Source organism: Parus major, chromosome 11 (assembly GCF_001522545.3).
Source record: "Parus major isolate Abel chromosome 11, Parus_major1.1, whole genome shotgun sequence".
NCBI classification, from domain to species: domain Eukaryota; kingdom Metazoa; phylum Chordata; class Aves; order Passeriformes; family Paridae; genus Parus; species Parus major.
In genome coordinates, this window is record NC_031780.1 from 9926883 (window position 1) to 9950596 (window position 23714).

The 23714-nt window shown below is 42.2% G+C and overlaps 2 protein-coding genes across 2 annotated transcripts in view; one reads left to right on the plus strand and one right to left on the minus strand.

Annotated features, from left to right (window-relative positions):
• The window catches only part of IRX5 (iroquois homeobox 5), a 5324-nt gene extending 4122 nt beyond the window's left edge, over positions 1-1202 (minus strand). The window contains exon 1 of the mRNA XM_015639745.3: positions 714-1202. Within this exon, the coding sequence (XP_015495231.1) occupies positions 714-962 (249 nt within the window). The 5' untranslated portion in view covers positions 963-1202. The remainder of the gene's footprint in view (positions 1-713) is intronic.
• A 1944-nt stretch (positions 1203-3146) lies between these two features.
• Positions 3147-17102, plus strand: LOC107209749. The gene is made up of 8 exons (XM_033517151.1): positions 3147-3430; positions 3673-3728; positions 6903-6963; positions 7300-7346; positions 8020-8112; positions 8603-8985; positions 9200-9331; positions 16606-17102. The coding sequence occupies exons 1-6, from the start codon at positions 3320-3322 to the stop codon at positions 8688-8690; spliced, it is 456 nt and encodes a 151-aa protein (XP_033373042.1). The 5' UTR covers positions 3147-3319; the 3' UTR covers positions 8691-8985; positions 9200-9331; positions 16606-17102.
• The last annotated feature ends 6612 nt before the right edge of the window (positions 17103-23714 follow it).

A 23714-nucleotide genomic window follows, 5' to 3' on the forward strand; every position in this document is an offset into this window, starting at 1 on the left:
AAATGGCTACAAAAAAAGGAAAGAAGGAACTGTGAAACTCTGCCCTAAACATAGAGGAGAAGCTGAGCCTAAATCGCCGGTTTTGGGGGGAGCTGCGGGGCGTTGGCTGTGGCCGCAGCTCTGCGGTGTGGATGTCCCGCACACGGAGTGGCCCCGCGCTGCCCCGCGGGCGCGCACGGCGGCGCAGTGCCCTACCTTCCCCTTCCCTTCCCCTTCCCTTCCCTTCCCGCGCAACCCCGCGGAGCAGCTCGCGGCCATGGGATTAGAGCTCCGCAATATTTAAGCCTAATTATCACCGTGCAGGGGAAAGTTGCCTGGATTTATCGCCCGGATTTCTCCCATCGCCGACCGGTCCTGAGTTCATTCCCTTTTCAATCACAATAAGCTAATTGTTGCAAACTATGATTGGTGTTTTTTATACATTTAATTTTAATTTATTTTTTTTTTTAGGGAATGAAACCGGTCCCCGCCAGGGCCGTGCCGGCGGCTCCCCCCGCGCCCGGCCCTGCCCGCCGCTGCCGCCAGCAACAGTGTGAGGCAGGGCACGGCTGCGATGCGGGAAAGTTGGGCGGCGAGGCGGGGAGCCGCGCTCCCTTTTGTCCCCTAGATCTCAAAAATAAAATGGGAACAAAAAGCAGGCCCGGGGTGGGGGCAGGAGCCCGTGGGATGCCGTCGTGCCCGGTGCGGTGCCGGCTGCCCGCGGCTGCTCTTACCACGTAGGAAGTGAAGGCGGCGGCGGCGGCGGCGGCCGGGTCGGTGCCGTACTGGAGGTGGGAGTTGTAACCCGGGGAAGGGGCGGTAAAGGCGGTAGATCCGGCATAAGGGGAAAAAGCGGAGCCCGAAGAAGATCTCCCAAGTTCATCGGTCCTGGGTCCGGAGATCACGCTGGTGCTGTACGCCGGGCAGGAATAGAGAGCCAAGGACGCTGACGGCTGGTACAAGTAACCCTGAGGATACGACATGGCCAGGCGCACACATATACCCGGGAGCCCAAGGCGCCGGGAGGAAGCCGCCGCGCTGCCGGCTTGGGGCGGCTGCGGCCGGGGCTTCGCGGGCGCCTCTCCGCCCTCGCCAGCTGGGCAGCGGCGGCACCTTGCTCTGCGCCGGGGCTGCTGCTCCGCTTTCGCCTGCAGCCGGGCACCTCTTCCTCCTTTTTCTCCCCCCCTTGCTTTCCCCTCTTTCCCTCCCCCCCTCCTTTCTTTCTCTCTCTCTCCCCCTTGCACTGGGGGGCTTTTTTTTCCCCCCTTCCTCCTCGCTCTCGCTTTCCGAAGGGTCCTGCCAAGATGCTAAGTTGGAAATTGCAGCTCCTGACGCCTTCAGCACGGCCCGGCGAGGCTCCTCCTTCGCGGGGTGTTGTCAGTGGAAGGACTGGCAGGACCCCGCTGGGCTGCCGCGGCCGGGCCCAACCAGCGGGAGGGCTCCGCGCTTCCCTGGCCCTCCCCAGCGCTCAGAGGCTCAAGTGCGCCGGCTCCTGGATTGCAGTCACCTCCGAGCCATTTAAGATCAGCTCCAACTTTCTGCATGTGCTAAATACCGTGCGGAGCAGCGTTGCGCCGGAATGCAAGCCAATCAGTATATGAAAAAAAAATAGATCTTTAATAAGATTTATTAGCCGCCCGGCTCCCCCTCTGCACAGCCACCCCTCCTCGTGCTCTCTGCCCCTGCCCCTCCCTCCGCTAAATCATTGGAGGTGGGGTATACGGCGGACTGGTGGTGCTGTTAGTTTTGACTTTCTTAACAAAAAAGGAGGTTTGGGTCGGGGAAGAGCCGCAGCCCTGTCCCTGTGCTGCTCGGCCGGACACTCCCGCGGGCACCGGACCTGTTGCGGCGGCCGTGCGGGCAGAGCGGCGGCGGGGGTCCGGCCAGGAGCGGGGATCAGCTTCGCGGAGGGCTCGGATTTAGTCTTTTCCAGAGCCGGTGGCCAGAGAAGGGCGATCCGGAGGGGAGCGGAGGGGGCTGAGCTGGGTCCGCACACACCGCTCAGAGCGAGGGTTCGCCCGCGGATCGCAGGAACACACCGGGTATCCTCCCCCCGCCCTCGGCTCATTGAAGGGTCGAGGCGAAAGCAGATTAAAACCATATGAACCGGGATAAATCCCTGCCGATCAGAAGATGTAATCTCCTGTGATTCCACCAGATATATTTCCCAATAGAAACATATCCCGATTTATTCCCTTCTCGCATTTTTTTTTCCCTTGCGGTTGAGGAAATGAGTTGCTCCAGCGGCAGCGGACCCCCGGCCATCGGGATCCGCCGTGCCTTTCTTGGTCGAGGGAGGGGGCGATATAGTAAGATTTATATTTTTAGAATTTATTTTATTTTGTAACTTTTGATTTCCCGGCCTTTATGCTCTCGCCGCGGTCCCCCGGGGGAAGTACGCGAAGACGCGAGGAGCGGGGTGTGTTTTAAAGCGGGCAGGCCGGGGCAGGAGCTCCCCGTGTCGCAGTGGAGGCGACACCGACGCCGCCCCGCTCCCTCCGTCTCTCCCTCCCCCTGCAGGGCTCCGTCCCGGCTGCAGCATCCCCGTTCCCCCAGCTGGGCGCAGGCTGGGCCGTGCCGAGCGGCCGCGCTGCGGGGCCGGGCGGGAAGGGCGCGCTGTCTCCGCTGTCTTTGAGGCGGCGCGGCGGGAGCGAGGCCGGCGGGGCGGGCGCTGCCCCCTGTCCGGCAGACTCACCCCCCGTGCCGGCCCTGCCCCGCACTACAGTACCCATCAGGCCGCGGCCCCTCCAGTCCCGCCCCCGGCCGTCCCGGCGCATGACTGGCTGTTCCCCCGCCGGCGGCGGGCGCTCTGCTTCTTCCACGGGCCCGCGGACCTGTCCCTCAGCGCGGGGTGTGGAGGGGCGGTGGCAGCACGGGCGCGGTTGCGGCGGAGTCCGGAGGCGGCGCTGACAGGACGGCGTGCGGAGGCGCTGCGGGCCGTGGTGGCCGCCCCCGGTCCTGCCCGGTCCGGCCCGGCTATGCTGAGCCGGCTCCGGTCCGGTCCGGCCCGGCTGTGCTGAGCCCGGCTGTGCTGAGCCCGGCCCGGCCCGGTCCGGCCCGGCTATGCTGAGCCCGGTCCGGTCCGGTCCGGCCCGAGGTGAGGGAGCGGGGCCCGCGGAGCCGCGCGGTGGCGGCGCTGCCCCGCCGGGGGCGCCCCCTGACGGGCTGCGCGGTTCGGCCCCGCTCCGGTCCCGGCAGCGCCGGGCGGGACCGGCGGGGCCGCACCGGGCTCGGCTCCTCCTCGGCGCTGCTGCCGAGCCGCGCTGGGTCTGGACGTTCCCTCCTCTATCCTCTTGCACTTCCCTCGCCCCCCGTTTTGTTTTTTAAATTTAATTTTTTAATGTGCGGTGCGAGGAATTTCGTCTCTTTAAACTCCATGCGGTTCTGCCCCGGTAAACGACACTGGTCCATCGCCGGCTCGCACGCTCCCTTACATGCTCAATCCACACAGGTGTGCACTTTCATCAGTTTTCGACTGCACGGTGTCACCGGTATTTGTCCCCGGCTTCATTATAGTGATCGCTCTAGAGCACTGCATTTCTTTCTCCACTCGAAAGCTCTTCTGTCATAATCCTCTGACAATCCCCCTTGTTCGGGGAGTGAGATATCATCTGGTCAAGTTTTATACATTTAACATTCATTTTATATGTGAGTAGAATAACTAACTGGTTTTCCGTGCTCCTTTCTTTGTAGGAAGAAGCAGAAGTTTTAACCATCTTCCCATGGCATCTGACTTTTTTGAAGAGGAGGTAAGGTTAACGTCATGTAAAATTACCCTCTTTATTTCTGATGTTCCACTAATCTTTCTTCTGTAGGCATACATTTTGGAAACAGTGGTGAGTTCATGCATACTTTCATGCCTTGCAAACATAATACCAGAGCTGATTAATAAACGGTAGTGATAGGACTCTTACGCCGTCAGGATTGTAAGTGCCTATCAAACTGACATTCTCACTACATTATGCCACTATTATATTCTTTGCAGTTTTAAAAGAACTGTAGATAATTATTCAAGATATTGAAACATTTAGTTTATAGTTCTATTGCTGTGGTTGTCACCTTCACTTTATATCAAATTTGAGACTCATTTCTTAAGGATGTCTCTATTTTCTGCTTTATTTGCACATTGATAGCTCTACTGAATGACTAGTCACAGCAACTTTTTCCTCTGATAGCATATTAAAATGTGAAAGCCTAAGACTAATCTGCTTTGCAGGACTTTTCAGCCACTTGATTGAAGGGAAATAAGTTTGTTTCAAGACTCTTATGTCATTCATCAGCTCTGTTAACAAAAGTGGGGGCTTGAGGATACATTTGCTGCTTCTTTGCATTTTTGCTGAAGGTACGTGCGTTTGAAGGTATGGATGAGTTCTTGGTATCAGGAGTTAGTGTATTTTGTAGCTCCCAGTGAAACTATAACAGTGCAAGTTGATATTAAAATTCTCGACTTTGTATATTTTTGTCATAATTTTTTTTGGAAGATAAATTGTTAATGCAATAGAAAAAACACTTGCCCTTAAAATCTTATTTAACAATGGGAAAGATTCACAGGCTGGCTGTGCACTCTTCGCTTTATTTAAATTTAGGCATGTGAATTTAGAATCAGCTTCTATAAAAAAATAATTAAAATCCCTATTTTGATAGCCTTCATTCTGGTGGGCTGGTCCTGCAAAGCTGTTAAAAGGGTCTTTGGTTAGTTTATTAGCTGCAGTTCAGTAAGGTTTTTGGTGTGAAAGGAACTTGGATTTGAGATAACTGCACAAAACGTGACCCAAAATATAGCAACTCTTGAATTTACTTTTTTTTTTTTTTTTTTTTTAATACACTGTTTTCTTTTCCATAATTTCTTTTAGACTGTGAAACGTGGTACAGCATAAAATGGCTTAATAAATAAGTGCATGAATGTACAGAAGGGATGAACTGAGAATATTTTCTTTCCAGGAGAAACAAATGAAAAGAGGTAGAACGATCCTGAAAGTAAAAGCTAACTATATTTTAAAAGTACAGCTATTGGTAGACTCTAACTGTAAGTGGTTTGGTTCCAGGTGGCTTGTAGTGAATGGAGTTAAACTTGGCTGTCTTGGATATGATACACCTTAATTTAATTAATTTAATAGCTACTTTCTGTTCAAACTTTAAAATCTAACGATCCTGTTTTTATTGCAGTCTTTAAAGATCTAATCGTTCTTCTGTGTGTCTGAGATGTAAAACTTAGTGCAAGGAGAGGCAACAGATTGGTTCCGTCATACGATTTTGTTGGGTTTTTTTGAGAGTACTTAAAAGATTATGATGGATAATGCTGTCTTGCCAAAGAATGCCGACACAGGTGTTCATCGTTATCTTAATTAAGATCCTGAGAAAATGTCATCTTTCGGCATGAATTATGAAGGGAGATGCATTAGGAGATCATTTCAACTTTTTTTTTTTCTTTTTACAGGGGTAGATGAGAAAGAGACAGTTTTCTCAAAACCTTTTTTGATATTTCTGTATCAGAATACCTGACCTTAGACACTGAATTTGTTTCTCCAGTTCAATTTGTGACAATTTTACCAAGAGATCTGTATGCGATCCTAAAGGGAATCACCTTAAAGAAAAAATAAATACAAAGTAATTCCCTTACAAGATACCCTGTTTCATTTAAAGCTGTCCTATTAAAAAAAGAGGAGACTCGGACAGTAGTGGAAATTGCTGCTGGAAACATCTGATAAAAAATGTTTTATACAGTATATTTAAAAGTATTAACAACTCATAACAGAGAAAAATATGTGAATATTCATTTTTTTAATACGGCATGAAGAGGAAAGAAAATTTTCTTTCTCATCTTTGCACTGTCATACAAGTAAAACTAATTAGCATGCAAAGAGGAGGGAGGGGCCTGTGTCTTTCTATGTTAATTCAATGCATTATCTGGGAAACAGCTAAAATAATGCATGTAAAATATTGGCTGTAAAAGTTCGGGGCCCTTTCCTGCAGATAGTGCTGCCGCTTCCCTCAGGTGCAGTGCTGCGAGTTCCAGGGCAGGCAGTGCAGTGGAAGTGTCCGTGTTTTGTGGCTCTCAGCCTGGGTAAAGGATCCCAGGAGGAGCTCTCTGGGCAAGTCACCCTCAGCTGCTCTGTTGTTTCTCCTGCCTGCACTTCCTTTGCCCGAGATGCTCCTTGTTCACACTCTCTGTGTTTGTGGTCTGAGAGCGAGGTGTAAACTCGTGAACACCTAGAATAACTCTTCTGTGCCTAGCATTTGGGTATTAGGTAGCTTAAAGTTTTGTTTTTTTCTCCAAGCCTTTCTATTTTAAATCACTTCTTGTCTGCTAAAAGAACCATGATTATCAGTTCCAGTCTTTTTTTTTTTTTTCTTTTCTTTCTATTTTAAATCACTTCTTGTCTGCTAAAAGAACCATGATTATCAGTTCCAGTCTTTTTTTTTTTTNTTTTTTTTTTTTTTTTTTTAATTGTTTCAGTAACCTTTTCAGTATGGAATAAAATACAGAAGTGCAGCTGACAAGCCTTTCAAGCACCTAGTTATGTACTGAGCATGTAACTCCAAAGATCTTGACAGTATCATGGGACAACCTGAAACTGTATTTCAGTTTCCTTGAAGTTTCCTGTAATTAACTTAAATGGCATTATTTGCTTGAATTTGTTGGCATAGTATGGACTAAGTTAAGAATGTCTTTAGGGTTTATTTTACTTACAGTTCCATGGACATATGCAGAAAATAGACTGAGTGAAAAATGAGAAACTGCTTTCTTTCATGTCTAAAACAAGTTTTTCACTTAAAGCAAGCCACATCTACTGTTTGTTGGCTCTTAGAGCGAGTGAGGAGCAGCTCAGTGGGGAGGGTGGCTGTGGCTCCCTGTGCTGTTTCATGGCACGTGCGTGAGCCCATAGCTTCCCTCGCGGTGGCAAGTTCCCTTTTGCCTGCAGGTGCTGCAGCGTGGTGGGAGCTCCTGTAGCTGGAATCTGGCCTCCAGTGTGGGTGTTAGAGGTGAGTGACTTGATAGCAGGGTTGTGTTCCAAAGATTTTGTGCTTTATCTACTTTACTTACATATATTTGCAGTCCTTACGACTGGTGTTTGCAAGAGCTCAGCAGTTCCTCTCTGAGGAGAAACATAAAGCCAGGTAGCCTTTCTGGCCTTACACCCAAGGAATTATTTTTAACAGTTCATAATTTCTGGGGTTTTATTAATAATAGAGCTTTTTAGTCTGTATTCCTTAATGTGGGTAGCACAGATGTAGATGATTCTTGAAGCTGTTTTTTGCAGATTGAAGTGAATGTATTTGTAGAACCAGCATATTTTTTCTTCTTTTTTTTTATTATAGAAATCATTGCTTGAGGAAAAAAAACCAAAACACTTGGACCTTTCAAGGTGAATATGGATCACCATAACAGAGTTTACTATACTAATAAACATGTGACTGATGACTCTCCTGCTCTTCCTGAAGGAGATGCACCTTCCTGAGCAATTTCTTTTTTCCCAACAGAGCAAAAATGAGCTTTTCCTTTTCGTAAGCACATATTTTTCACAGTGTTTCTTAGCATTTCTAGCACAGATAAAGAACACAGCGTTTACCTCTGAAATATTCTCTGCTGACATCTACAGAAATTTTCATGCCTTTCAGATTTAATTTTGTGTAGAATAATGCATGGTATAATATGTAGGTCTTGTGTTTTCAATTAAGCTGTATTAGGTAACTATGCTCTCCTTTCATATCCCATAGCAAAGTATCAATATCCAGATGGCAGTGTGCTGGGATAAAAGATAGCTACAGGCTTGGCTGCTACTGTAAAGCCAAGAACAAACATTTTAGCTTGTGTGATAAATAAAACCCAGGTTGAGACTCTCGGCGTATTGGAGTTGCACTAAATAATTCTACAGTGCTGTTTATTACTGGTTTCATTGGATAATATGCAGCTGTAAAACCTGCTTGAAGCTTTTATTAAGAATACTCTGTCATTATAAAAAGGTGCCTAGGACTTCTTTATGGTACTGGCAGTGTGAGAATTACTTTCTTTGTGCTGACTTTCTGGCTTTTATCTAGGAAGGACCTTGCTGTCTCCCAGCTCCTGTGGGCAATAGGTTTCATGAATGTCTCTTGGGAAGAGGACAACTCTGTAGAGCCTAAGTTTCAAAAGTAAATTTGAAGATATTTTTTTCCTTTATGCTTTTTCTTAAGTTTTTTTTTCAGTATTTAATTTATTGCTTCAGTTAAAATTCAGCTGACATTCCCTGTAGTATACACTGGGCTACTGTGTTCCTAAGTAAAACTTAAGCTGAGGTCATCCAGGTAGTTCTTTGAGAGGAGGCTGCAGAAGGGTGGAGGGACTTTTAGACTGGCTGAGAAGGGATGGGAAAACTTTGTAGCAGGCAGAGGGCTAGACCTGGGTTTGTTTTCTCCTCGTGTTTCTGTCACGTCCTATGACTTAGCTTTGTTCATGTAACCTCAGCCTCAGTTTCCCTAATAGGAACTCTGCTTGTCTCAGAAATGTTCAGATGTAAAGTGCTGTCCATGCTCATATAATTATTAGACTGTTGTGCTTTTGAGCAAGAGATTAATGCTGTTACTGGTTCATTAGCAAAATGCCATTAAACTTCCCCATTCCTCAGATCTTTGATTTCCATAGGCACCTGTTTGTGATGCACCTCTTGGACCATGCAGGCTTGAGCACCATCCAGTGGGATGTGGTACTAAATAGTGTCTGTAGGATTTAAAACATACTGGGTCAATGGATGAAGAAACCTGTAATCCTTGTTTGTCAGAGAAACATGCTGAGTTAGTGACAAATGCTATATTTATTGTTCCATCCTCCATTCTCTGTATGTTCCTGTTTTTATCTGAATGGATTGCACCCACGAGAGAAGCAGTGAGATCCACAGTGGGGAAAATGAACCCAGCAGTCCATCCTATCCTATACCTGCCTGAATATGGGAAAAGACCTAGTACAAAGCCAGAATACAGCTGGGTTGCAGTCCTTTTAACCATATTAAGTCCTGTTCAGAGTTAATGGTAAGTAATCTGCTATGAATATGGTATGATTCATTAAGCAGAGCATTACGGTAGGGGCACTTTCCTTTGTGGTGCTGAGTTCAGCCACTCTACAAAATGCAGAGTTAATTTTTCTAGATACATCAACTTTATTCCCATTTCTGTTGAGAAAATTGCACAGTGCAGGTGACAGGAACTGTAAAAAGTATGTTCTTTCTACTTTTGTCCTCTCCAGATGAGCTCAGTGAGATGGTCACAGCAATGCTGAAGAAGGGAAGGGCAGAATTGGAAGGCAGGAGCTACTTCAAAGCAGGATTCTTCATCTTTCTGTAATACCCAAACATGAAGACTTAATAAACTTCATTAGGTAGAGTATTGCTAATTGTGTCATATCAGTAATATTGCATGATGTAATATGCCATTGCTGTATTGTCTGGTGATCATGTGGAGCTGCATTAAATAAATGAATGTATGCCAGTGACTTAATTGAACATTATGAGTGAGAGCAGTAAATGGAGAAGGTGGGTACTAGAGGAAATGCTAGTAGCCTTTTTTAAGCCAGGGTCTTTCTTTTTTTAGCTCTTTCCATAACCCGTACTTCTTTTGTTTCTTGATAAGGACGGAATAAAGAAAAATATCTTTTCATTCAAGAAATTTGATCTAGTTCAACTTCTTAACCAGAAAGTCTTCACAGTCCTACTAGCTGATAGAGCATCTTAATGCCTTGTCCAGCAGGAAATGGCACTCATGGTGCTGACCCATTAACATCTGTAGTGCAGCAGCATGTGCTGTTCTTACTCCTCAGGGCTTGTGAAATGTCTGCTGTGGCACAGCCCTCTGTGACCTCTTGCACTGAAAGATGGAATTTGTGAGTCCTTTTCTGTATGAAGCTTGTGGGAGCTCCCTCCTGAGCCAAATAGTTCTGAAATACTGCAAAAAAAGATCTGACAGTGTTGTCTGGGAGATGTGACTGACTTAATTATTATTAACATTTATTAAGTGCCTTGCAATGGAGTGGAAGAGCATTGCCTTCATTTTTACAAATAGGAGAACTGGCATGTAAGGAAGAATGAATCTCTTCTATCTTCTGCAATTCTTGACCCACCTAATTAGGTGATTGTCACAAGAAATGAGAAGCTGGCTCAGGGGAATGGCACTGGGGGAAGCTGCCGTACACATTCTGTACACACCGCGCTTCTCCCTCACACAATGGCTTAGTGGTGAGCAGGGCTTCCCTCTGTCAGTGTTGCTGGGCCAGGGAGGAGATTTAAAAAGGCTGAGGAGCCTGAGGCTGTCTATTGGATAGCTTCATTATAGATCCCATCCAGGGAAAAAGTGGGGAACTGCAACTCATTTCTAGGAGCTGCTCTGGTTTTTAGCAATTCCTCACCCACTGCCTCCTCCCTTTCGCTGTGGAGTGGCCTTTCCCCACAATAAGCTGATTCTCTTCATGGCTGATATTTACACTTAGGTAGCCTCTAAGGCACTAATTGCTTCTTCTAGTCTAAGACTTCAGTTTCTTTTTTTTTTTTTTTTTTTTTTTAATAATTTATTTTGCTAAGAAAGGGAATCTGTCCAGCTGTTACAAACAATAGTGGATTTGATGTGTATCAATAAAGAGTTAGAGATGTATGTTTTCCATGTAAAAGATAAAGAGATTTAAAGCCTGCTTTAAAGTAAGGCAAACCTTGGAGAGGTTTACTTAGATGTACAATATGCCCCATTCTTTCATTTTTAAAAACAGTATTAAGGGATTTTTTCAAGAAAAGAGAAAATAATTTAGTCTTTTTGCATTTTTTTCTTAGTCTCACAGTGGTAAGATAAATAGTCAGAGTTAGGAGTTGCTAAGGTTAATGTGATTAAAATGAGTATGTGATAACAGGCTCTGCACATTAAAGATTAAGAGCTCAAATTATAGACTCCAGAGGGAAACACTCCATGAGCATTTGTAAATTTTGTTTGTGCAAGAAATGCAGGCTTAGGCCTTTGGTTGGAGTTGCACAACAGTTTCATCCTGTTGTATCTGCAGAGAATTCTTTTAAACACTGTAGTGTTGGGGTGAAAATGTAGTGAGGTGGGGAGGACAAATGAGGAAATAATTTTGGTCTAAGTATTAGTGTTACTCTATAAAAATAGATTAGTTTTACACAATTTATTCACATTTACAAAGGTCAGTTTATAGCATTCTGAGTGCAGTAGTTAATTCTTTATGTATAAATTGATCCTTTATACAGATATAATTCCATATACAACATTTAATCATTGAATGCAAGTTGAAAATATATTAGCAATTAATTTATGTAGGTTATGACTTTCTTTCCCATGTATTTTGTAGTGGTTCCTACCCTAAAGTTGAGTCAGGGTGTGCTTAATGAAAATTAGATGTGAAATGTAATATGCAGAGGACAAAGAAGCATTGAAATCCTTATTTCTCTTTAAAAGACAAAGGTACCTCAGATAATTCTCCTTTCTTAATCTCTTAAGGATTTGATGCATAATTCTGTTATGAGCAATTTGGAGTGAATAAAAATATTTTTAGAAGTATTATTAGTACCAGATACTATTTCTCACCTTTTATGAAGCATAGTTTGGTTTTAAAATTTAAAATTCTTTGCATTTTGAGAGGTTAATTTATAGGCAGCCATCCCCTGAGAAGCGAAAGCACCTTGGACCTTGTGGAGAGGCAAGCCTTCTTGTGTTATCTGTGAAATTTGCTAATGTTGCAACCATTGAAATAAAATGTTTGTTTACATAACAGAAGTGGCATTTCTCCTCCTCTTCCTTGTGGTTTTGTCCAACTAGATGTTATGAGTGGCAGTTGCAGTGACTGCTAAGTGTTTAAATGATGACACCATTATGTGAAGTGATTTTGAAATGAGAGATTCCAGCCAAGAATTACATCTGCTCTCATCTCCTTCAAATCATACTCTCTGGCTGTGCAGATTATGATTGATTTGTTTGTGACAGATTGCAGGAAACAGTCATTGATTTTTCAATATTTTACCTTAAAATTATTTACAGTTGTAACCAAGGGGAGGTATTTCCATGGGCTGTCAGCCCCTGAAAGACTGGGATAATATTCCCTGCTCCCTGACAAGACAAATTACCCGTAATGAGTGCAGTAGCTGAAGGGTATACTTTTATTTTAAAATATGTCAATAACCCAGTGACTAAACGAATATTGATTCAGCATAATGAAGCCTGAGTAATGTGAAAATGAGCTCTTCAAGGAGCATGGTAAAGACTTTCTTTTTAGCTTGTAGCGAGAAGCTTTTCATTCTTTACTGTTAGATAGTTGAAATGTGCAGTCTTAAACAAGTCATCCTTAAACACTGGTAATATGTGGAGTAACGTAACAAAAGAACTTCAGGGTTTGTTTCTGTTTATTTTTTCTTTTTTTTTTTTTTCTCCAAGTTCTTTTTTCTTCAATATGTTTCAGTAGATTAAACACTTAAAGAGGAAAATGCAAGTTATCCAGGGCAGGGATAGAATTACTATTGGTGTAAATGTCTTTTGCAGTAATATTCTTCAGCTAGCTTAATGGCATTTTTAATGTGGATTCTGAATATGGGCATGGAAATATATCTAAATAAACTGTAGATTTAATTTCATATTATTGACTTTTTGACATACTGATGTGTGTTCTGTGTGGCCAGTCTAATATTCTTGTCCTTCAACAGTTTAGAGAGGCTGGTTTATGAGCACCTAGGTATACTATGATATAAAACTTAGTTACCATAATGCCCATTTTTCTTTCCATAACATATAACACTGCGTGTTTCTTACCAAATGAGAATTCTCCAGCAGTAATTCATTTAAATTACAGTAATTTATGCAGTGCCATAGGTGTGGTGTGGAAAAGCATCTAATAGATTAATATGAATGTACTTCAATTGTTCAGGGTAAGGATTAGATTAAAGACCATGTTGAGGTACAATTTTTTTTTAACATTAGAAGTATTGAACGCTAAAAGAAAACCACCCCACCCTATCATGTGAAAGGATCAATTGGTCATTTGTATTCAAGAGCATCATGCAACATTGGGAAGGCTCTGCAGAAGCACTGGGTATAAATAGCCGTGTAATCCAGACATAGACAAAAAGATATTTTCTTGGAGTGTTTGTGTGTAATGTGTCAATTATGAAATAATGTCATAGCCAGAAGCATTTAGTGAGCATGTTTGGGCATGAAGACGACTTTCCTTGTTTTCTGAGGACTAACTTCAATTGCATCCAACTAGCTTGTGAAAAATCTTCAGAAGGATGTTTTCCTATCAGCACAAAGGTGATTTTTTCCAAATGTCATTCCTTTAGCACTAGAAACTATTTCAGGAGGCACTTGAGAACCTGTGGCATTGAGAGTTAAATGGCAACCCTGGAATGTGAGATATGTTCCTGTTTTTAATTTGTTAGTTTTCAGAAAAAAAGTGTGATGTACATTTGAGTGGGTTACAACCGTACATAATTATAGTTTTGAGAGGGTTTGTGCATATCACCTGGGATTTCCAAAATATTGGAGAATTATTAATGGTGAGGCAGTAATAAACTGAAATATATAGCTGTGACAACAGGAGAATCTGGGGCTCTTGTACATGTTGCAAGAGATCTACAAATGTTACAATATTGAACCTTAACTTCCTGCTCCGCTGCATTTTACACACCTCAAGTTCCCTGCCTGTTCTTTGTTTCTGTACCTTTTTGTTTCTTTGGCCAGCAGCAGGAGATGGAAGGGGAGGATTCTTGTTCAGTAGCTTTCCCACAGTAGCAAGGAAGAGTGAGACTGTTCAGGGCTGGGTGCCAGCTCTGGTGCAGACTGAAGGGCAAATAAATGTTTGTTTTAACAACATCTCCTTTTCCTGAATAACACTGCATGAGCTCATGGTACCAAACTGAGCAACAGCAGATACTGCTGGAGGTACTGCTGGAGGGAAACTGAAGTGGGCTCTGCTTGCAAGGCATTTTTCATCTGCGAGACAGGCAACAACTCTGGCTTTGCTGTCTTTCCCAAAGATGAGTTTGTTTCTTGAATATCTGACATTCCAGCTCAGGCCTGAACCATGTGCTTGGCACTAAAAGCAAATGGTGCATTCTTGGCTTTTTATTTTAATTTGTGGGTGATACTGGAGATGTCTGATGATAGTACCTTGGAAGCTCTGCAGTTTATTATATTATACATATCTCTGTGTTAGAACTGTGACAATTGTTAATCCACTTTCAGGTGGACTGTGGAGGAGAAAAATAAAAACCTCAGACAAAAAAAAAATCCTAAATAAATTAATTGATTAAAAGTTCTTGTGGCATTTGGGAACTCCCAGGAGCAGAACATAAGCCCAATTGCTGTTCAGTTAGATAAAAGTAAAAAACTGTGAAATTGAGATCATGGGTAGAGAACAGAATAATATCATTTGTGGCAGAGATGAGACTATTGGTCAATCATGAAGGGCTAATATTTAGGGGCTGGATGGCCCTCAGCACTCCACAACTTGTGAATTTTGACCCATTTCAGTTAATTTCACAGTGAACACAGTGCATCAGTATGTTCTTGTAGTAGGTGGTTTAGTGTTCCAATTCAGGTCTTGATTCTGTTATCAATAAAGTAGCAATCAAAACCAATTTTTAATTTTGTTTTTCCTATTTACTCAGCCTCTGTGTTATCTGTGTGCTCTACAGACCAGCCAACTAAAATAATTTTAGTTTAAAGTGAGAGAGGAGAGCATGTTGATGTAGGTGATGGAAATTGTGCTGACTGGCTAAGCCTTCTCCATGCTGCCTCCTTCCCATTGTGAAATTACTTATTTGAACTCTAAGAACTAATATGTGATGGAACCCAAATCAGAGCAGTATACAAGTGGGCAGACAGTACTTTGTAGAATTTGCTTATCTAATGTCATGATGACTTGAAACCAATTCTTAGTGCCCTAAATTACACTTTGAAGGTGGTGTTTCTTTTTGTTTAAATTTGTGGACAAATTATTGCTTTCCCAGAAACAATATGCAATATGCAAATACTCTATTCTCTTGGAATGACCATTTTATGTACTAAAAGCTGTCTGTCAGTAGTGCCGATAGTATCACAGTCTTTGGTGTGTTGGCATATGGTTTATGGTGAACTGTAAGGCTGAGATAACCCTATAAAAATATGTGAGGGATCCAAGATGCTGTGAAAGTCTTGCTTAACTGCAATGGTTAAAAAAGGAATGGCTGGCTTAATGCATGAGTGTTGAAATCTACGTCTGGAATTATAGAAACAAGTTGAGAAACATGACCAGAATTGATTGTTGATTATTTTCCTTAGTAAGAGATGGGAAAAGATGTATTATGCTTTTTTGTGGTCTTTAAAGGCCCACATTGTCCCTTTTTTCTTTTCTTTTTTTTTTTAGTTTCTTTTGTTAACTTATCTTTTAATATGAAGTGTCATTCCCAAAATGAAGTAGTGTCCTTGGGCTGGTGGCAACAGCTGGAGTTGCAGAATTCATAAATAATTCAGAGAGGGATAAAGGGTAGGGGAATTTTTTTGTCATTTGAATCTTTATTATGTGCACACATTTCATTTTAGATATGGCATCATTTGAATTCATTCAGTATGATGATTGCACTGACCTGTCATATTTATTTTGATGTCCCTTCGAAGGACCATATGCTCTGTCCTCGGCATGAAAATGATGCAAGTTGCAAACTGAAAGGCAGCTCTGTTCCTGTAGGGATGAAGCCCCTCACTTCCCGTTGTCACGTCAGTGGATGTACAGCTGCACTGCAGTAGAGAAGGTGGAGTTGTTATGTCAGTGCAGTGACTAAGTGGCAGTGTAGCCTAGCAAAAGGTGGAAAAAAGGGCAAAACCCATTTGCATCAAGGTATTGTATGGCATTGACAACTCAGCTGTCACTGAGGGCCAGTTGGTGTGAGGAACCTGGCATGTGGAAGGTGGAAAGGATTAGAGCCAGCTAGAAATCTGCCAAGGTGGAGGTGTGCCATGGTAGCTTTAATGTGGGAATACAATTAATTACTCTGTATGTTGGAAGTGGGGTTGCCATGAACACAACCTCCTGGGGTTGTATGGGACTTAGTCTGGATATGCAAGGCTCAGAGCTTTTTCTTTGCCCAATCCATGTCCTCCTTTACTCTTGAAGCTGCTTGCTTAGTCAGACAAAATCTTGGATAATGTTTTTTGCGGGGGGGAACAAGGGGAGGGAATGTGCAGTTGTAGTTTGCCTCTTCACTAATTCTGCTGTAACCATTGCATCTGGTCCTTCATTTATTTTGTTGATATGTTCCTGTGGACAAGTGGTACATTTTCCAGAAGTTACAGGGTCGAGTCCAACCATGTCCCATAAGTAATGAACTGCATGATAATGACTGGCCAAAGCACTGGCCACTATTAGCAATTGACAATTGCTGGATAATGGGACTCTGTTACCAGGACTTTGTTACTGTTACCTTTGAATGTAATATGAACTCCATAAGATTGCAACCATGTTATTTTCATGGTATAAGGTGTAACAGGGAGTGGAGATTTGTGTGAAGTACGTGGTCCACTGTGCTCGTGCCAGGGGAAGAAGGAAGCCAATTAAGTGCAGGTTAGTAAAATACAATAATTAGAAGCTGTGAATGAGAATAACTGTATGCAAAATTGTTTCTTTTCTAGATCCTGCCATCAATGAATGGGTCTCCTGAAATCATCCTATCAGTTACTGCCAAGATGAGAAGGATAACAGGAAGGAAGGAGTGCTTAAGTGGCTTTAATAACAGTTAATTTAATCCGTTTATCAAATGACAGGTTGCTTTTTCCTCAAAACTCGATTGTCATGACAAGATGCTTTTGGAAGTCATCTTTGTAAAATAAAACTGACAATTTTTAGGGTACAAAGTGCTATTGTATTTTTCTTTAGAATGTTGTCATTATGGTAAACTGCTGGAAAGTCTTTATTTTTGAAGTAATTTAACTTGCATACTTCATTCATGTATTTGAATGTCTGTTGAATGCCATGTGAAAAATTTCTTGCCAGAGTTTTTATTCAATGGAATAGTTACTGTTACAGTGCTCAATTTATTATTGTCTAAATTACTGTTGCCCTAGCCTCCTGCAAAAATGTTTTTTTTTTAGTTATTCTTAAACAAATAAAGAATGAATGAGGTTCTGTCCCCTTTGTGTTTTGATGTTTTTACCTTTCAGTGAAAGTGTCTTCAGTTTTTGGAATGGAACAACACAAAGAAAGGTGTTTTGGTTTTGGTTATTTTTTTTCCAGCAGCACATCTTTTGTGCAATGATTTTTTAATATATACACTGCCAAGATACAATTACTGGAAGGAGAGAAAGATATGTTGGGAATGTCATGTTATGCCAAATTAAGAATTATTAGCTCTTACTTTCTGTGCAATCTCTTCGACTAGAACTCGACCTATTGCGTCTGGCGTATACTTTGACTCTAGTGGAACTAATGTGTCCTTGGAGTAGCATTTCAGAGTAACTTCAGATTCATGTTTTTTTCACTAGTCTGCTTTAAACTGCTGGGATTAACTTCAGAGAAGGCAAGAGATACAGGCTCCTTTGTCAGCAGCTGTGCTGGTTAAAGAAGGAGGCTTCATGCACGCTTGCTTGCTCATTCTCTCCCTGCTAGGGAGAGAACTGTTTCCCTGAGCACACCCAGACTTACTTCAGGCAGTTAATCTTGTTATCAAATATTGGTTATCCAGGGCCCTGGGTTGCTTTGATGAAAGGACAGGGCACACACAGACCAGCTGTGCAGACGTCATGTCTGGGAAGGGTGGTGTGTTGACAAGAGCGTTGCTGGGGACCGGCCCTGGTGTGTTGCCTTTTCAGCAAGTGCAGTTACATCTCTCGGATGTGGTAAAAATTGGACGTGTTAGAAAGCTGTCATGCATAATACTCACATTCCAGAGACATCCTGGATAATGCAAAATAAACCTGTACTCTTTGACTTTCTCCTGGTGTGTGCCAGTATGAGCAGAGAACTGGTGAGAGTGTGTGTAGGGACAGACACCTATTTCAGGAAAATGTATCTGGTCGAGATGTGGAAATGGTACAAGTGCTTCCACTATCTAGAGAAGACATTTTTTACTTTGCTCATCAAAGAGGCTGCTTCAGCCAACACATGCTCAGGAGAACTTCTTTTGATACTTGGGCTTGTGAGCTGCCTTAAGCAGAGGAGGGAGAACACCTCCAGCTGAAGTGGCTGCAGTTGCTCCTCTACAGTGTTGAGTCAGTAGATGCTGGAGTCTGGTGAGGCATCCAAGCTCTTGATATTCCCTGTGCCAAAATTAGAATGGTGTGGATAATTGTTAGTACTCTAAGACATACTGAGTAAAAGCAGTGCACTGAGCAGCTCCTTCAACACTGACCCTTCTTGTGCAAAGGCTGTGGAGTGTAGGTGCCTTCCAAGAGTTGGCTTGGGCATGCAAAGAACAAGAAGCTTCTGATCTGTCAGAAACACTGCTTCCATCTCCTCTCAGGGCACTGCCGGGTGAAAAGAACACAGTCACAGAAAGGACTGAGCCTCCAGCTCAGCTTGTGTGTCATCCATTATCTTTTATTTGTCCTTAAGGTAAAGGATGAGGAATATGCAGTGGCCATACTGTGCATACGGAAGGGAGGAAATAACATGCCAGGTGTGTAAGGAAGGGGCAGGTGTGGCTCCAGGTGTGAGAGCTGTGCCCTGTTCCAGTAGCCCAGGGCTGAGCTGTCAGTGCTGGGTTCAGGAGTGGTGTGCCTCCCCCAAATGACTGTCACATGTCTTCCCTGACCATGAACTAAGTGCAAATGAGCCTCCAAATGAGCTCTCTGAGACAGCCACAATTCATATAACTCTTTATCTTAAAATGGACTATTGTAGTACTGAGACTGAAATGCTTAATGAAATACTTGTGATTGCCTAGGAATCTATTTACCTGCCTGAGTGGTAATACCCAGTTACACCAGTACTGCAAAATAATGTCTTACAAAGAGCAGTGTCATGGATGTTAAGCTGATGAGTCAAATTTTACATCCAAGCACTTAAAACGGTCAAATACTATAGTTAAACTGCCATACTGCTTATGTAGTGCTAAAAAGACAACAAAATTAAGCTTCAGGGAAGGCAGATTTACTTCTTATAAATATTCCAAATAATAGATTGGTTTCAAGTAGACTTCCTGGCTCTTTGGTGATTGCTGCATTCGGTCTGAATCTATCAGGAATCCCAATCGTAATGGTGTGTTTATTATTATAAACATATGATTTCTATATATGTTCTCCACAAATATGTTGGACAAAACATAGTTTACCTTCTTAACTGGTACTATATGGTTACTTTCCTACTCCTTTAATTTCAGTTCTAACTTGATTGAATAAAAGGTGCATTCCTGACAATAATCTTTACATCTGTAATGGGACACTTGATTTTATATGACTGTTTGCATACTCCAGACATAGCACAACATTTTTAAACCAATATGTGTTGACAATACACAGAGATAAAAATCTGTTTATGACAAACTGAAGAGCAAACTTTTAATAAGACCAATGAATGATTATAAATTATTAGAAAGGGAATATTAGATTTTCTGTCTTTTGAATGAGGATGAAATATTTTTATAGAGCTTGAACAATGGCTAGGTGTGGTAGAGAAATTCCTCACAGGCTTCTGAGGCTTTTGCAACACCTGGAGTCAGACTGGGTCATCTTAGACATCTTTCTGGCTTGGAAGGGAGTGAGAAGTCTCAGTGTAGAAAATATCTTCATAGACGAGAAGCTTCCACTGAAAAGTAACTCAAAGTTAATTAAGCTCATCTTCAAAAACGGATTGGGAGGGGTGTTGGAATATATCTGTTGCCTAGTGCCATGCCTTTTTCAAAGATCCCCTTTCACCTGCCCACTTGCTCCTGTAGGGTGTTTCATTGCCTTAGGTAGGTTTCTCAGCTTAATCCATCCTCCCCTCACCCACATTAATCAAACAGCACACTAGCATCTTTTTTCAGAGCAAATGTCTTCTACAGAGTGTCTACTTCTACAAAGTATAATGTTGCCTTTCTGCTAGAAATATTTATTAGGTTGAAAATAATCTGAACTGCTGTGGATAAATTAGGTTTGTTCTCTACTAAGATTAGATAGCTGGCACCCATTCACTAACACGTTACAAGAAAATGATTGCAAGTTGATTGTATACAGTTACCTGCCTTTTTTTTTTCTCTTGAATGGGCTTTTTGCTGTCACCAAATGTGTGCAAGTCGTACTTTTCCAAATGCTCTACACCCTGGGGAGATGGTGTTTGCTGTCCTGTACCACAAAAAGACTTGTGGGCAGTAGTGTTTGGAGGAGAGGAGAGGTTGTCTCCATGTAAATTGCTGAATCTTGTGCACCTTTGGTTTTGGCCAACAGGAGTGTGTTCTGCTCTATGGCAATCAATACCTTACCACCAAAGTCCAAAATGCCAGGTATAATTAGCTCATGTGTTTAAATAGGTGCTGTTATTTTTCAGCTTGAATACACAAGCCTGTTTTCATGCAGAAGTTCATGTTTTACTTGGGAAGAATGCTGTGCAAATCAGAAAAAGCAAAAAAAAAAAAAACCTATTTAAAGTTATGTGCAAGTGTTTAAGATTTTAAAAATAACTGTGAGATCTTTATTTCTTTGTTTACGGTTGATTAGGGTTAGAGTTTTAAAAGCTTAATGCTGACTTCAAGTGCTTTACAGTCAGTCACTGAGAATTATGGGCTTGGCACAACTCACATTTTTGTCCTTCAGTATATCCATTATTGTTAGATGCTGAGTGGTCATTGCACATAGATGACTGGGTTTTTGGGTATTTTACATTTTTACATGTTCAGAAAAATACTTTGTTAAAGCAGCTGCTGGGTGAATGGAGTAATTAAAGAACTGTACTGCTTTTATTGAAGCTGACATATGCTGCACATTCCTTAAAACTCAGTATGTGAGCAGAATGTTTCCAGGATTTATTGAAGGCAGACATCTAGAGATACTGGGGAGCTTTTAATAGTAGTAAAGATAACTTCCAAGTTTTATGCTGTTATATAAATCTGTCTTTAAGAACAGAGCTGTTATTGCAATACATTGCTTGTGTTCTTCATATTTTGTCCATGTGTATGTTTTATGTATGCACTTGTACACCTACACACAAATGCTTGACCTGAGCACTTTTATTTGACAGTTATTGTGTATTGTACTTAGTATTTGTTTGTGAAAAAATAATGTTCTAATGCTGACTGAGAATCTCAATTTGCTTGGTACCAAAAAAATCTGCAGTATATTGTGGAGGTCTTTAATTTATTTATTTTTTTAAACTGAAATACAGCCCTTCTCAGTTTGAATTACAACTTTTATTGTGCGAGTGTTGTGGTAGCAAGCAAGGAATCTTACTCAGCATGAACTGAGGCTGGGTTTCATTTTCACTTGTATGATGAGTGCAATGTTCCACACTTGTGATACTCTTGCAAGTTGTGAAAAAAGAGACTTGTTTATCTATCATCCATATTTTGTATAATTTCACAGAAGAATGTTGTCATTACTGTTAAATTACTTGGCTAAAACTAGCAAACTTTCACCTGTATATTTTGTAATGTTTAGACCTTAAGCACTTTTCAAGCCACATGTTTGACTTACCATTGTTGCCCACTGTAAAATAAAATACAATATTAAAATACATGCCAAAAGAACATTCTTCATCAGCTATGAATAAACACATGGAAAAGCTATTTTCAAAATTTCAGGGTTTCTTGCAAAATTTTTCCCAGTTGATTTTGTATTACCTTTAATGTGGAACTTGGAAAAGAGGCTGGTTTCCCTCACCAGGGTACATAAGGTGCTGTTATGTGTCAGTGTTCTAAACTTCTAGGACTATGTAAATGGAAAAGACACTTTATAATTTTAGCATTGTGTTAGGCATGCAGTAGAAGTTAGTTTTATGTCTGATAGTTTGAGCAGGCTAGGTATTTTCAAGTGTCTTTGTAGTCCAACAAAGTCATTTTATGGACAAAGCTTTTCATACTGGGTTCTGCAAGTTGAAGACAAAAACATTTCTAAACTACTCGTCTGTTTTAATATTGTGAGTCAATTCCCATGTGTTACAGTGTAAACTACTAACTAATCCATAGGAGTTTATGCAGCATAAAGTCATTTAATTAACACTTTTAATTTCAGCTATGAAAGAAGGTGAAAATGAGGTCTGGAGAATGGAGAGAGGCTTTGTTTTTCATTGCTGAAGTCTCCCTGCACTGTAAGTCTACTGATGCCCATGGTGCATAGACCATCTCCTGCCTGCTAATTAGGCCTCTCCAGTGTGCTCTCCAGAAATGTGCTGGAGAAGTTTTTTCAAAAAACCACCAGGCCATCATAAATAAGGGAACTTACTGTATGTAACTATTACACACCACTCATTTGGCAGACTATAATTTAATAGAACAACAATGATCAGACCAGTATATCAGTTAATTTTCAAAACATTTTATTCCACGCAAATTAGCTCAGGTCCTGGAGGGCAAAATGACAAGAGGTTACTCGTACACTATGTATTTAATTAATTGAAAAATGCTCAAATTGCTTTTACAGTTGTTATTAAAAAGTAGAATCAGTGTTGCCAGTGCTCAACCATAATTAGAACCCCAGGGAATTAAATATTTAGCATTAGTAATGTAACAGCACTTAGGACACAAATTTCTATTTTTGTAATGAAAGCAATACAGTGTAAGTGCAAATGGCTGAAACGACAGCTGTGACAAGCAAACCAGGCTGGGATATTTCAATAAGACACCTCGTTGGACAGCAAGTCTTACTGCATTACTCGTTTGTAAGAGTCTAAATCCCAATAGCCAGGCATTACACCCAGTATTTAGATTTCTAATTGCTCACAGGATGAACGGTGGGGCAAATGTCAGCCGTCGGGGTGGGAAGCGCGCGGCGTTTTCCCAAATAACGCGGCAGAGGTGGGTGCCTTTGGCCGTGCGGGCAGGGCTGGGGCACGTCCCAGGGCAGCCCAGGGGGGAAACCAGCCCTTGTTTGTTTTAAGTTTAATTACATTTTAAGCATAAGTGCTTTCAGTGATACAACATGAAAAGTCGGATATTGGGCTCTAATGAGCTGTAGTGGTAGATGGCTGGAGACCCTGAGGGATTCATTCACCAAATTAACTGGATAACAGTACTTGGTTTGGGCATGGAAGGATGGCTGAGCTGTGCTTAAAATCTCCCTTTCAGAGCTGTCTCTCATTCCTGTTCTCGTTCTAAACAGCGTAGTGACTTCCACAGCCGCCTGCTACAACTGCTCAGCTTGTCACAAGTATTATGTTACCAACTAATAAGTAATAAAGCATATTTGACTTCATTTTTCTTCTGTTTTGCTGTGTGTTTTTCCCCTGGAAAGGCAGAGGAAGGAGGAAAGCTCCAAGGCACTTGTGTATCTTCTGAATAGAAAAAAAAGCTGTATTTGGGCACAGCATGCTTTGGCCTTCTTAAAGCACTGATTAGTTTCCCAGAAAGAGGACAATTGGGCAGAGGGATGGAATACTTGTTTTTGAAGATGCTTTTGTTCCAGTTGGCACCTGCTTGCAGGATAGAGCTCGTGTTGGAGCTGAACACGTAGCAAGGACGTGCTGTCTGGATGGCACTGGCCCAGGACAGCCTGTTTCTTGGGAGAGGCAGGCAGGGACTGCACACTGCCACATCCAGCACCAGCAGCAATGCCCCAGCTGCTGCTCTCCTGCTTTGCAACCACTTTTTATTGCTGCAGGTCACTCTGCAGAGAAT

Excerpts from the sequence above, each read along its gene's own strand:
- LOC107209749 (XM_033517151.1), top strand. The coding sequence starts at position 3,320 with ATGTGCGGTGCGAGGAATTTCGTCTCTTTAAACTCCATGCGGTTCTGC. Across the intron at positions 3,729-6,902 it reads CTGACTTTTTTGAAGAGGAG|GTGCTGCAGCGTGGTGGGAG; the intron begins GTAAGGTTAACG and ends TTTTGCCTGCAG. Across the intron at positions 7,347-8,019 it reads AAACACTTGGACCTTTCAAG|GAAGGACCTTGCTGTCTCCC; the intron begins GTGAATATGGAT and ends GCTTTTATCTAG.